The sequence below is a fragment of the Anolis carolinensis genome, chromosome 1, assembly GCF_035594765.1.
Source record: "Anolis carolinensis isolate JA03-04 chromosome 1, rAnoCar3.1.pri, whole genome shotgun sequence".
Lineage (NCBI taxonomy): Eukaryota > Metazoa > Chordata > Lepidosauria > Squamata > Dactyloidae > Anolis > Anolis carolinensis.
This window is the reverse complement of record NC_085841.1, coordinates 131,009,950-131,025,092: the sequence shown is the minus strand read 5'-3', so window position 1 is coordinate 131,025,092 and position 15,143 is coordinate 131,009,950. Positions and strand designations below refer to the sequence as shown.

At 38.6% G+C, this 15,143-nt stretch overlaps 1 protein-coding gene across 19 annotated transcripts in view; it reads right to left on the bottom strand.

Moving 5' to 3' along the window:
- dst (dystonin) overlaps positions 1 to 15,143 on the bottom strand; it is a 448,648-nt gene that overhangs the window by 276,491 nt on the left and 157,014 nt on the right. For 12 of the 19 annotated variants that reach the window (XM_062982336.1, XM_062982367.1, XM_062982371.1 and 9 more), the window contains one exon: positions 9,181 to 9,270. In XM_062982336.1, coding sequence (XP_062838406.1) covers positions 9,181 to 9,270 — 90 coding nt within the window. Of the gene's footprint in view, positions 1 to 8,592; positions 8,692 to 9,180; positions 9,271 to 15,143 lie in introns of all 19 variants that reach the window. The other 7 variants (XM_062982326.1, XM_062982385.1, XM_062982334.1 and 4 more) reach the window with 1 other exon arrangement.

Here is a 15,143-nt window from a genome sequence, read left to right as displayed (position 1 = left end):
TGTACTATTCAAAGTCAGAGAATGATCTGGAGTTCTGCAAAATTTTGGAGTAGTCCAAAAGCTGACATGAGACAACACCACCAATCCCTTTTTCTTGCACTCAGCAACATAGGGAAAAGGAGGCAAATTGGCCTGTGTTGACCTCCTATTGTTGTTGCAGATGACCATGGAGCTCAATCTCCCCTCTTTCTCCCTGGTCATGGGGACTCCGTGGCAGTCCAACAACAACAATGGGCATTTAAAGTAAGGTGATCATCCAGTGAGGATAAACTAGTTTCAACCCCACTGGTTGGTCTGGACTCCACCCTGCCACTACTGCAAATTGGAGGCAGTGTAGGTGTCCTCAGAATTGGTCTAGAGTACTGCTAATCTAGACCAGTCTTGAATAAAGGGGTACACATAGATGAACATTCAATAAAAGAGTTCTATCACTCTTTGATGGTTTTATTAATTCAATTTACTATGTTTTGTGCATTTTAACATACATTATTGTAAATTCCACTGTGATATTTGGAATTATTTGCTTAAATAAATAGGGCTACCTTCAGTTAAGGAAACAGCTTGGCTGTGCGAGATGTTGTTCCTAAAAAGATTTCTTTTCAATAAACATCCTATTTTTCTTTATCCTTAAAAGAAATCATGTTGTGTAGACTAATGGTATTTTAATACATTAGGCAGAAATAAACCAATATTTACTAAGAAACATACGTGAAACTGACCACACAAACAATTTTTAGAAATGTGCCTTTCTGAAAAATCCATATAGGTGATAAATTCTGACTGAATGATAAATGAGCAAGTCAACCAAAAATAATATTCTGAATGCATAAGAGAGAAACAGCTTTGGAAGCTTAAAAATCAGATTTCCATATACTGTTCTCTTATAGATTTTCAAGTATTAACCAACAACTGGCAACCTTCATTTTGTCAGAAATGTTTGCAGAACACAACATGCAGAAAACCAAGTAAGTGGAAGAAAGCAAAAGAAGTTATTCAGGAAAACAAACAAAAAATCAGCAGATTAATGAAAAACATGGCAAAACTGCATGCAGTTAGCGTAAAATCACAGAGAGGAAGAATCACATAGGCATCATTCATTTAGCCATCTAAGGAGATCTATAGGAGAAAATACACAAAATTTAAATGCCCTTCTTCCAAACTTCAGATTTTTCACCAACTTCTGTAATAACAAGTAGAAGCATGATATAGCACAATATAGATCAGCAATGAATATTTACTTGGAAAACTCTGTAAACTTAGGTTTAAAGAGTAAGAGCGTATTGGCTCATACACTGCAAGAAACTTAAAGCTTTTTTTTCCTTCTTCCTCTTTCTCTTTGTTGTGGCAAGACCTTGTTTTTTTCTTTTTTCTTTCCTGCTGACCGCTAAAAGGACATCTACAATGAGCCCAAACACGTATGTGGACAAGACGATACTCCTAGATGTGAAAATGATGTCCTGGGCCTTCTGGTTCGTAACACTTGTGCAAAATCAGCAAATTCTGAGTTTCAGCAACACACCAGAGCAGCCCTGCATTTTGGCCAAAGGGGAAGGATTAGGCCTATGACACCCTCATGTAGCTGTCTTCAGGTCTGTGACAGAATATACATACCCCAGACCAGCCTAAGATTATAGGGCATATATATGTGCCCTGAGACAAGCTCCCTAGTATTTCGTGTCCTTTTTCATGTTTTGCTCAGTAAGATCAAGTATTCATCTATTCTTCCAGTTAGACTCTGGTCTATGATTCTGGGCATTACAAAGCAAGACACTCCTTCAGAAAACAACACAGTAAGACAAGCAGGTTGCTTATCTGTAACTGGTGTTCTTCAAGTGGACATCTGTGCATTCAGATGTGTGGGTCTGTGCCTGCAAAAAGACGCTGTACAGAATCTCAGCTAGCTAGAAGATTCTGAACAATGTATTTGCACAGGTGCAGACCCATATATGTGATGCACTGAGGACATGATTAAGAAAAAGAGGAATTTGGAGAGGTAGATATACACAGAGAGAGATGATGGAACTAAGAAAAATAAGCTCCTGGCAGCCTGTATGCCAACTGACCATCACCACTTGGTATCTATATTTACTCATACTGTTGATGGATACAAACTTGGTGTGCTTCCACAGTTGCCTAAGACCTGTGGCATGTTTCAGGAGACTCAAGGCAAAAGGTCTGGTGAAATCATTATAGATTTACATGTGTTTGAAAGATACCAACTATACTCCAAATAGTACCTAAAGAGCTGGGTACAGCTGTAATTCCATTTTGACACAAGGCCTCAAAGTGATGTCACAATTATAATGGCAAAGCTATATCACTGATCATGTTAGTAAATCTGGAAAAGTGGAGAGTGTAAAGAAGTCTGGTGTTTCTTTTAGATCTCCTGGAAAGGACTAAGCTCGGGTGGTTCCTATTTCAATAAGAGCTAAGGTATAGGTCTTATAATGACACATGGAAGAGTTGAGCCAAGTTTTCCAAGGGGGGGGGGGGGTTGTCACTACAGGCAGTCCCTGTTCAGTCCCTGAACAAGATAGGTTCTGTAGGTCTGCTCTTAAGTTGAATGTGTATGTCAGTCAGAATAGGTTCATTTTAAAGTGTAACTCCAGCCATACACACACACACACACACACACACTGTATATACTTGAGTATAAGCCGACCCGAATATAATCCGAGGCACCTAATTTTACCACAAAAAACTGGGATAACTTATTGACTTGAGTATAAGCTGAGGGTGGGAAATCCAGCAGCTACTGGTAAATTTCAAAATAAAAATAGATACCAATAAAATTTTATTAATTGAGGCATCAGTAAGTTAAATGTTTTTGAATATTTACCGTATTTCAAAGAAAAACAATAAACTAGCTCTATAAGTGGAAAAACAGGGGTAACAAAAACAATATGGCATCAACAATGACCTAATCATCATCATCATCATCATCATCATCATCATCATCATCATCATCATCATCATCATCATCATCATCATCATATTCTGGCAGAAACCAGTGCAGGTGGTCCCGGTGGTGATCGGCACACTGGGTGCCGTGCCAAAAGATCTCAGCCGGCATTTGGAAACAACAGACATTGACAAAATTACGATCTGCCAACTGCAAAAGGCCACCCTACTGGGATCTGCACGCATCATCCGAAAATACATCACATAGTCCTAGACACTTGGGAAGTGTTCGACTTGTGATTTTGTGATACAAAATCCAGCATATCTAACTTGTTTGCTGTGTCATAATAAAATAATAATAATAATAATAATAATAATAATAATAATAATAATAATAAAAACTTCATTTGGATCCCACCCTATCTCCCCACGGGGACTCAGGCCAGCTGCCAACACAGTAACAGGCAAACATTCAGTGCTTATATAAACAATGCAGAGCTAGATATAGATCTATAATTATAGATACTAATTTCACATATGCATTTCCCCCTGAAACATTTGCAAATCTTCTGTGTGTGTGTGTGCGTGCATTTCCCCTACAATATTTGCAAGCCTATCTATATATATAAAAGGGTAATGAAATTTCGGCCTAGGACAAAACAACAAAACTACACATCCCAGAAACACTAAACTTGGCAGCACAACCCCTCATCCATGCCTCTATGTTCATACAACAAAAAGCTCCAGCTACTCCAGAAAACGGCCAGGCTTTGAGACTGCAAGGCTATTCACTGCTATTCCACCTGGCCAACAAAGGATTCCCATAAGCCACAGCAACGCGTGGCTGGGCAAAGCTTGTGTGTGTGTGTGTGTGTGTGTGTGTGTGTATATATATATATATTCATATCTATCTAGACATGTCTATATATATTTGTGTGTTCATTTTCCCCCTATAATATTTGCAAACCCTATATATAGGTAGGTAAGAATATATTCATATCTATCCAGACATAATTATATCTATATAGGATTTGCAGAGACTTGCAAACATATGAGGGTAAATTAATATATAAAAATAATGTATATGTATGGCTACAGATATACAGATACATGGATCTATATGTATATAGGATTTGCAAAGACCTGCAAACAGATGAGGGGAAAATTCATATATAAAATTAATGTAGATAGATAGATAAAAAAAATAGATATATAGATAGAGGTACATAAGGATTGCAAATGTTTGCAAGGGGTTAATGCCTATATATCTGTAGGAGAGTTTAACAAATATTTCAGGGGGAAATGCTTTCATAAGATTAATGAATATATTTTTTTTCCTCTTCCTGACTTGCAAGAGCGTCTTTCCCTTTTCAAAACATTCCTTTGATTAAGAGCGATGGAGGCTTTGCAAAAGGAAGCACACTGATAAGGGAGGGTAAGAGAGAAATATATTGCAAGTAATATCCTGCAGGCTCCTTTGCCGGCCTTGACCTTGACCCCATTATAAGCTGAGGGAGGCTTTTTCAGCTTAAAAAATGGCTGAAAAACTTGGCTTATCTTTGAGTATATACGGTATATATCATTTTAGTTTTGGATAGACATTTGTTTTGCTGTCTGGGCCCCTGTTCAGAAGATTTCACCTCACTTTCTATCCCTGTGATCATTGGATTTTGAAAAATTTGGCTTGTGGCAACAAGGATTGGTGATAATGTTTCAATAGAGATACGCCTTTTCCGCATGATAATTCTTTCAAGAGTGAATTTCTCTTCTAAGCAGTAGATTTCTCTCACTTCCTGTTGTCTTACCCCCATTTGCTTGTAAGTAAGATGCTTGTAACTCAGGGACTGTCTGTATTGGGTATTTTCCTGTATGTTTCCTCTTCCCACAAATTTACATCAGATAGTTGGTGATGTGTACCCAGCGAGTTTGATGTTAGCAATTCGAGGACTGCCTGTATTTTCCTTTGCAGTTAGAAGAGTGTGACTTTCCCAATGTCACCAGGTGGCTTTCCTAGCCTGCATGAGAATTAAACTCTGGTTTCCCAGAATCCTAGTCCAACGTTCAAACCATTTTGCCATGCTGACTCTCTGAGTCAGCGACAGCAATCATAATTTGTCTAGTAATAAAAACCCTTACATGTCACTGGAGTAATGTAAGAAATCTCTGGTAGCATGAATGAAGATTACACTTTATTGGGTTGTTGTATGTCTTTCGGGCTGTGTGGCCATGTTCCACAAGTATTCTCTCCTGATGTTTCGCCCACATCTATGGCAGGCATCCTCAGAGGTTGTGAGGTATGGATAAACTAAGTAAGGAAAGGAAAGAATATATATCTGTGTAGAGTCCAGGGTGTGGCAAGAGTCCTTTGTCACTGGGAAGCCAGCATTAATGTTTCAGTTAATCACCCTAATTAGCATTGGAAAGATTTTGTCTCTTGCCTGGGGGCATCCTTTGTTCAGTCATTAGCTGTCTTCTGCCCTCAGAGTGTTGGTTCCCATCTATTGTTTTGATTTTAGAGTTTTTTAATACTGGTAGCCAGATTTTGTTCATTTTCATGGTTTCCTCCTTTCTGTTGAAGTTGTCCACATGCTTGTGGATTTCAATGGCTTCTCTGTGTAGCCTGACATGATTGTTGTTGGAATGGTCCAGCTCTAAAATCAAAACAATAGATGGGAACCAACACTCTGAGGGTAGAAGACAGCTAATTAGACAAAATCTTTCCATTGCTAATTAGGGTGATTAACTGAAACATTAGTGCTGGCTTCCCAGTGACAAAGGACTCTTGCCAAACCCTGGACTCTCCATAGATATATATTCTTTCCTTTCCTTACTTAGTTTATCCATACCTCACAACCTCTGCGGATGCCTGCCATAGATGTGGGCGAAACATCAGGAGAGAATACTTGTGGAACATGGCCACACAGCCCGAAAGACATACATCAACCCTGTGATCCCGGCCTTGAAAGCCTTCGACAACACATTACACTTTATTATCTATTGTGGCATTCTAGACATAGGGGCTCAGAAGGAACTGCCCCAGGATTGGCAAAATAGCAGTTTTAGACTAAAATGGCATGACAACATTCAGGTTCTGGATTATAAATGGAGAACCACATCACCTGGGTAGCTCAGAAAGCAATAACATAACCATATACCCCTAAGACCTTCATGGATTTTTTCAATTATCAGATGAAACGTACCAGAAAAAAGCATGAAAAAAGGAGGGAGAGTGATAGTGTGGGGAAAGCACATATCATATAAGAAATCTAATTTCAAAAGACATCCAGGAACCATTTACTGAGGTATAATTACATTCAAATTAAGGCCACCATCCAACACTCGACTAAGCATCCTTTATATCAGATTAAGGGGAAAGAGTTTTTTTCACTTATGAAAGACTTTCAATCTAGCATGTAGTAATTTGAGTGGAAGTCTAAAGATGGCTCTAGTAGATAATTTTTTAAAAGGAGTTTATGGGCCTGTAGGGGGAATCCCACATGTTACATGTTATAATGAGTCTTATTTTTGGTTTAAATATGGATCTGCGAGAGTTTTGCCTGGAATGGTTATTTGTTTATGTGTTTTTCTTTTGTACAACATTGAATGTTTGCTGACTTTGTTGTTCACTGCCCTGAGTCCCTTCGGAGAGATAGGACGGTATATAAAGTTTATTTATTTTATTTATTAATCCATGAAAGATTTCTCCTTTAGCACTGTTTATTGCCCTATAGCCTAGAACAGTGGCTCTCAACCTGTGGGTCTCCAGATGATTAGGCCTTCAACTCCCAGAAATCCTAACAGCTGGTAAACTGGCTGGGATTTCTAGGAGTTGTAGGCCAAAACATCTGGGGACCGACAGGTTGAGAACCACTGGCCTAGAGTAATAGACCTGAAGAGGTGGCACTGATAAAGGCAACGTTCTTCAAAAATTATTCCTGAGCAAGTGCTTTAAGGCATATTCTATATACTCATAGCTAAGCCTAGAAAATAAAAAAGTCAACCCAAAAAATCTAGGTTAGTTTATCCAGGGGTCAATTTGAATGTTATACCATTATTCTTACCAAAACTAGAGCTATCCCTTTCTCTCAGTGGTGCAGTGAAAAGAAAGAGTGTAGTCTATCCTGGGAAAATCTAAAAGAACTCACCCTCCCAATATCTTTGCTGTGGCACCACTTCTGGCCTTTTTGAATATTTGGATGGGGAGAAGATGGTGGTGATGGTCATGGGCATTGTTGTTCACTTCTCTCTATGGAATGATTTTTGACTTATCCATGGGTCATATCAAAATCCATAATTTTGTCCCCCAAACCTGCTCTCAATTTGTATATGAAGATTTATACACAAGTATGTACAGTATGCCCAAATGTGGCTTTTGAATTGATAGTTAATGTAGAAGCTAATAAGGCAATTCTATTTATGTTAACTCAAAAGTAAGCTTCAATTTATTCAATTGAATTTACTGCCAGAGACGCAGACCACGGTATCAGCATATACAGCCTTAATAACAGGCAAACACTCATAAATGGAAATAAATGGAGAAATAATGTGTATAATGCCTGGAATGTACTGTGTGCAGAAGAAGGCATGACTAATAATAATAATAATCATCATCATCATCATTACCAAGTATCCTTATAAAGCCAGTACAGAAAAGGAACCACATTTCATACATAAAGGCAAAGATGTTTTGAAACATTTTCTCAACCATAATAAAATATATAGGGGTTTCAAAAATAGAAGATGGACAAAATTTATCTTTGATACCAAGAACACACAAGATCTTTTAGCATGTGGTAGGAGAAAAAAAAGTACATGCCAATTTCTTAGAGTAATGAAACAAACTGTTTAGGACAAATCAATACTCAGTATCTCGTCATAATCTGTTTATAGGCAGATACTTTCCATCTGGAAGACAAAAGGGCATTATTTAAAATGCTATCTCAGTATTACCTGTTAGAAAAATTGATCTTACAAAAAAACAAACAAACAAGGAATTGATTATCTGAAACATGACTCAGATCTCTATAATCTTCCTAATGGGAAAACTATTATATCTTCAGCCAGTGAGTTACGCACTGAATCTCATGGGATCAAAGGTACATTTTTCCACTTCTGACTCTCAATATCCTTGCTCTCCCCTGTTTAAAACTGTTGTCTTTTCAACTATGTAAAAATCTTGCTGTGGGGAATTTTTATTATTTCTGATTAAAGGGGTTGTGTTTGCATATGACATGATACAACCACAACGCAATATTCAAATTAAGATCACACAGAAAATTTATTATAGAACCATTATCATTAGGAGGATTATTTGTATAGTTGTGGCACCAGAACAAAACTAAATATACAAGTGAAATAATGTAAAATTGTTGCAGTTCAAAAGTGGACTTTTAAAGAAGGACAATCCATCAGCCATGGAGGGTAGCTGTATGAATGGCTTTTCACACCTTTCCATACATTTCAGAGGGTCCTGATGGATTCCCCAAAGTCACTGGCACTGCAAAAATTGTCCATAATAGAAGCATTCCCCATCTACACACACACACACACATACACAAATAAAACAAATACACAAAAATGCCCAATCCTTTCTAAAGAACCACTGCACAGCACCACACTACAAAGTTACTTTTAGGTTAGCAGCAGCACTCTTCATACTATAGTAGTAGAGTTATGGGGGTCGGCACCTACCCCCTTATCCTCATCCTCCTCATCCTCATGCTGTTCAAACGGGCATGCTTCTGTTGAACTCACCAACCGTAAGGTCTTCAAAAAATCTCGCTCCCTTGGCTAATGAACACAACAGAGAGGAGACAGGAGAGCAAAGACACAAGACAGACCACAAATGAAGAGAAAAATATGAACAGAAGACATAATGAAGAGAACAAGTGCTAAGAAAGAGTAGTAGTAATGCTCACAACAACAAAAAAGATGACACCAAGAGGGAGTGTTAGACAATTAAGGTGAGAGCATGTGTGTTTTTCCCCATTCTATAACAGGAAAAAATATTTAGCATTCTAATTTCTATACAAGATATTTTTAAAGTAACAACAGCAAAAAACAAGTGCATTAAAGAAATAAATTTTATAATTATAAAGGGGAAACAACAAAGAATATGGTCAAACCAGTCAGAATCCAGAATATTATGCAATTTTGAAACTAAGCTTATTTTTTACTCCCCCAGCTATGGAATTAGTGAATTAGGAGAAGGCCAATAATCAATATCAAGCAAATATTCTGAAGCCCAGAAGGCTTTTGAACAAAATATTAAAAACTCACCAAGATATCTCCTGAAAGAACTTCTAAAAGAGAAATCAAGTTATGTCCATCTCTCAGGTCTTCGTACAAATCATTCACATGCTTGCGAACCTATGAAGAAAATGAGATACAACGTTAAGATGATAGCTAAGTTCATTGGGGCCCAAAGACAAGAAAACTGGCAGCAATAAATGAATGAATCAAGTTGCTTTGAGTTCATGCATGCAAACTTAGCAAACTACCACAATGTCAACAACAATGCAACAAATAGTCTCTGAACTTGATAAGGCAACATTGAATACTATGATCAAAACAAAATTGTTTTCATATCATCGAACCAAGACAACCAATTTTTTTCCAACAGACATATTTACAATGGTTTCATGAGATTTTTTTTCAAATATTAATTTTGAAAATGATGGTGCCTTTAGTTTAGAGCTGAGATTTCACTGAATTAATCAAGAACTGAAGTCATGATAAATCTGTAAAAGAGCCTCTGACTTAAACCAATATTATATTAGGAATACCATCAATTTTTTCAGTATTGTCTGGGTGGGGTGGGGGCTAAGGCAATTTTACATGAATTATGAATATGGTTAAAGGTCTAGATGCCAATTAGTCATCAATGGGAGGAATAAATCCTAGGATATAGACCCCTGTGGTGGATTACACTACTAGAATAGGGATGGATTTGCTCCTTTCTATACAGGCAACCCCTTTTCCCCAAAAGGTCATGGTGCATTCTGGGTCAGATTTTCTGGAGCACAAAAGATATCAGGCGAAGATGGAATCAATAAAAGTTTTCACTCCATGCTGCCTTCTACCAATAACAGCATTTATTAGAACTCTACTAAGGGTATATTGAAAATCCTGATCCGTTTCCTCAAAAGTGCAGGAAAAAGTATGCTGACATTGCCAACATAAGGTCTTTGCTCATTTTATTATGTTTCTAGGAAGGCAGTGAAGAATGTAAGACATGGGTTATAGCTATACAAAATACAATGTATAAATTGGATATGATGCAGTACTGATTGACCAGAGAATCTATGGAACTGCAGTAGGAAGAAAAGGAGATCTTCAACTCAAACATTGTGAATTGTGTATGAAACCATTTTATTATAGATCAGTAATTTTTCTACTTCAAAATATCTGAGGATTGTGATAACATAAATTAATATGACAACCCTTTGGCAATTTGAATCTTATTGAATAATTATTACCCCTGATAATAACCTAATGAATATGCAATGCCTACCCACCCAAACAGAACGCCTACCTATCTGAGTGGTTTTCTACAAAACCACCCTATTTTTCAGATAATTATACTATATATATTCAAGGATTATCAAGTATAGTTAGAATGTTTGAGCTAATTGCCTTAATAGACTTCAGAGTTGTTTGATGTTGGAGCTGTTTGTAGGTTTAGAGAACTGACAGAAAGGGGTGGGGAAAATGGTGTTAAGAGCCCTAGCTTTATTCTCTCCGCTCTCTTTCAGACCTTCATTGCCTCCAGGTGTGTCTGTTTGCTGTGAAATTAACAGACTTCAAAGGATGCTATGTGCCAGCAAGGAGGAGGAGGGAGAAGGTATCTTAGAACGAAATAGAGTTGCTGAACACCAAGAATTCAAGGGCAGAAAAACAAAGATGTAGATCACTGCTGAGTAACCTTGGCCCGCTTTCAAAAGTCCTCTCTGCAATCAACTCAGATCTCTTGTAAGAGCAATTTCTCCTTCCTTCCCCAAACAACTGGATGGCAATGAAATAGAAGTGAGTGGTAGTGAAAAAAAAGGGGTGGCAGAGAAATGAAAGAAACATCTGGGTCTATACTGGATTCTAGCCTCATCTGCCATTAATCTCGGACTTGCCCACTGGTGACAGGCAACCGCTGACATTTTATCCTGAAGGAAATGCGGGCACTGACAAAATTGGAGGAGCCCAGCCTCTTACTCTTCAGGCTCATATCTTTTCTTTCCTTTTTTATGATACAAAAGTAATAGTTCTAGCTTTTTGTGAATGGCTCAAAAAGAGCTATATGACAGAAAATCTGTGGAGGATCCGGCCCACTAACACATCATAGATAAAACAATCCAAGATAAAGCCAATTCCCCAGGGGAAGTCAGCTACATCAACTCTCTGAGATCTGTGGGTTCCCTTTGGCCTACTCAGATAGAATACTAACTGCGATGAGACTGAGCTAAAATAGGTTCAGGGCTCAGATATTCTCCCTCTTGCCTTCTCTGCTCACATGGCAATGATATCCAAGTTTCTAGTCCCATATATCCAATAATCTGCACAGATGTAGATCCATGTGTACATTGGCATAACACTGCTGTTCTATTTGGACAGCAAGACAAACTATTGTTATTGTGAAATAGAAGGGAAGCTTAAAGCCCTTCCTCAAAGTTCTTATGCTGAAATATAAGTATTGAAGAGTAGTTGAACACACGGTTTGCTGCACCTTTTTCTTGGCATGCTGAACTATGGTTTCAGTGCCATGGGTTAAACTCATTTATTAAACTCTACTAAAACAGAACCAATCAATAAATGACCTTACCCAAAATGCTGATTTAACAAGTCTCATCCACTCAATGAGATTGCTTTTGCTAGAACTAAAATTCTACTCCAGTTGAGACTAGCAACTGGATTTAGTTCTATGCTTGATATTTCCATGAGAACAAGATTTACAAACTCATATTGAAATTATCCCTAGCTGCCATAGATTCAAGTATCTTTATTTGCCTAGGATACAGAACATGTGGAGCCAACGATGCCAAAGGATGAATAGTTGTTGTTTTGAACACTTTGCTCACAAAGCAAATTCACTAAAGTCAACGCATCTTTACAGTACTAACAGGCGTGGCTTCACCATTCATAAAGCCATTGCCTTCTTTTCTCAGTAGTCTGCCTGGCAGGAAAAAGCAGTCCATTGTTCCCACATAATTCTAAGAGAAAAAAAGTGAACACAAGTTTTCTATTACTCAATTACAAATCAAGAACTGTACATTAAATAAACAATGTGTATCTTTTTATATGCTAATATACTTCTTGATGCACATGTTTTTTGTTACTCCTTAAAATTTAATTTAGAGCTCAGTATGCATACCGATGTGGGAACAAGACAAGCTTGCCAACAAAACTGACACTGAAATCCTTCGGATCTCCCAGGAATTTGTTAGATCCTTCAAGATTTATTGTGGGAATCTCAGAACTTGGGTATTTGATGCCTCAGGCAGGCCAACTTGCACAACATTAATAGCACAGCTGGGTATGGAAAATGTGACAACTTGGCTAGAGAAAGGGTAACAGACTTTAAGGAAAAGAAACTGTCATTTAACTACAAAATTAGGGGGGAAAGGCCATTTGACAAATTAGGCCATTTGTCAAAATCAAGACAGAAATATTTATCTGCCTAAAAGGACATACAAAGCAACAGTAGCTTCACAGAATTGGGGAAATTTGCACAGCAAAGAATATTTATTTTGAATAAATATAGTTCTCCCTCCTTGCTTTTCTACCAGTTAAAATGGATTTATATTGCTGTTCACGTCTTTTGTTACAGGTAGTTTACATTTAGTTTACCTTCTATGTATTCATGGATGGAGAATCTGTTCTTGGTCAGATATAGCAAATAAACAACAGGTATTGTTATTGGTACATCTCACTACGGACAGACTCCCAATTCATAAATATGTTAAAGGTAAGTTAGATTTGAACTACCTGTAACAAAAGGAATTCCTCTACCTCTTTCACTTCTGAATATTCCTTCTCCCAGGTCAAATGAATTAACAACACTGCATAATACATATCTACAATATGTCTACCTAGGATTGTACTTATATGATGATACACCTCTCTCTATCCAGTGACCTCACTATAATACTGTTTTCGCTCTGGGCAGACTCACTGACAGCTGTTCTGACCACAGCACAGCTGAGAGCCTAAAACAAGAAGTATTTGAATGTGGTTTATGGAGGCTTCTCACAAACGTCTCTGATTATCTTCAAGCCTTTCCCTTCCACAACTAGGCTAACCAAAACTGGCAATGCCACAGTGAATGTTCCCTGAAGAAGCTTCTTGCCTGCATCATCTCCAATTGAAAGGACATTCATGGCTTTCATAAGTGGCTCACACACTCTCCTCCAATGTGACAGTTATCTGTCCTTCCCCTGAAAATCTACTGATTTGGTGACTGAGTGGCCCAGGGCCTTTTTTAGTGCTGGTACATCATATTCATATTCACTTGCACTAAAGAGGTGAAATAAACCTATAGAGCCAGCCCTCCACCTTCACTGGGGTCAAGGACACAGGACCTAAAAATTACACGTAAAAATTACATATTTGTTTAAATAAAATAAATAGAATATCAGACATTCCCAACATTTTTACTCATCTTTCTAACAGCTTGTTACATTTCAGCACAGCAAAGAAACAGGATGAGAAAAGGTAGAAAGGAACAGGTTTGATTTTGTATAGCAGGGGCCATTAAAATCTATGCATGTCAGACCAAAGTAGATTTGCACATCGTCTCACCTCCACATTAAACAGCATTGTTCTAAAGACCAAAAAAGTTATTTTGGCACCGGATGTTTGTAACTTGGGGACTATCTCTGTAATGCAAAACAACTTCCAACTAGATGTAAGACAATCAAAAGAGGGGTTGATCTAGTTCTCACGTAAAAAGACACATTGTAAACAGGAGCTTCTTTCTCAGAGGCTTTGTTAACTGGGGCATTACTGGACAAAAGTTATCACTTCATCCTCACCCATGATCATGCTCATTTGTACAAAATTATGAACAGAAAGCAATTAAATCATCATACCCTTGTTGTAGTTGGGTCAGGGGGCAATAATACTACTAGTAGTAGAACTGCTAGCAGGAGGAAAAGAGCCAATGGTGAGCAGGTGTTTGAAGAGGAACAGTAAATAAAGCGGGTCTGGAAATACTTATGGCTCCTTCTGAGGAAGAAACGTTTGAAGGGTTCTCTAGCAATGAGGACTCAATGCTGGAAAAAGATGGGTTAACAGAGAGTAGAGGAATTAAAAGGACAACTTTTTGTCTCAGCAAGAGTCAGATGACGAAAGGGAAAGGAAGAAGATCCGGGATTTACTCACTGCTCCCACGGAAGATGAAACATTTGAGGGTTTTTCTGGGAATTATGGGTCTGGGAGTGAGATGGAAAGTGCTGCAGATTGGACTCAAGTAAATGTGAATGCAGAGCCAGTTTCTGCGGGTACATCAAGGGATTGGCAAACTACTGATACACCAGGGACATGGGGAGATCTAAGTCTTGAACAAAGATGGAGTGACTGGAGGGATGATGGGCGAGGTTCACGTGTTATGGTTGAGCCTTATGGCTCCGATACTGGGAGATGTGGTCGTAAGACTCCTCGGGAGTCAGATACTCTCGAGGAGCGAGAAAGGAAGCGGCTGCGGGACTTATTTGCAGAACCATCTGACGAGGATTCCTTTGAGGGTTTTACTGAGAGAATGGAGGAAGAGATGGTTAGCTCAGAGGAGGATGACATGGAATGGACTCGTGTGAGGGAGGATTTGGGTGCCACTGGCAATGATAGTATGGAAGGCGATTGGGGACCTTCAGGATTAGACCCGTGGACAAGCTGGAGGGATGGGACGGGATCCACAGCTGGGGATGCTGTGGGGCGTAGTCAAAGGTGTTTCAGTTCTGATGAGGAAAGTGATGAGGAAACGCCTGGAATTAGGGTAACAGCTGATAGTGATGAGGAGCTGTAAACTGGCATAAAATGGGGTTTGGAAGCAATGGCTAATTGCGTTGGGCAAGGTAATCTGGACGAACGCTTGGGCTCTGTGTGGGAAATACCTGAAGACGGGTGTGATTCGTTTGCTGACTACGTAAGTTACCAAGGACACTGGGCATAGACGGCGGGAGGAACTGTGTGGGCTTTTGTTGTGCAACCTGTGCTTAATCTTAATAGCTTGGACCTCCGTCGTCTTCTTGACGGAC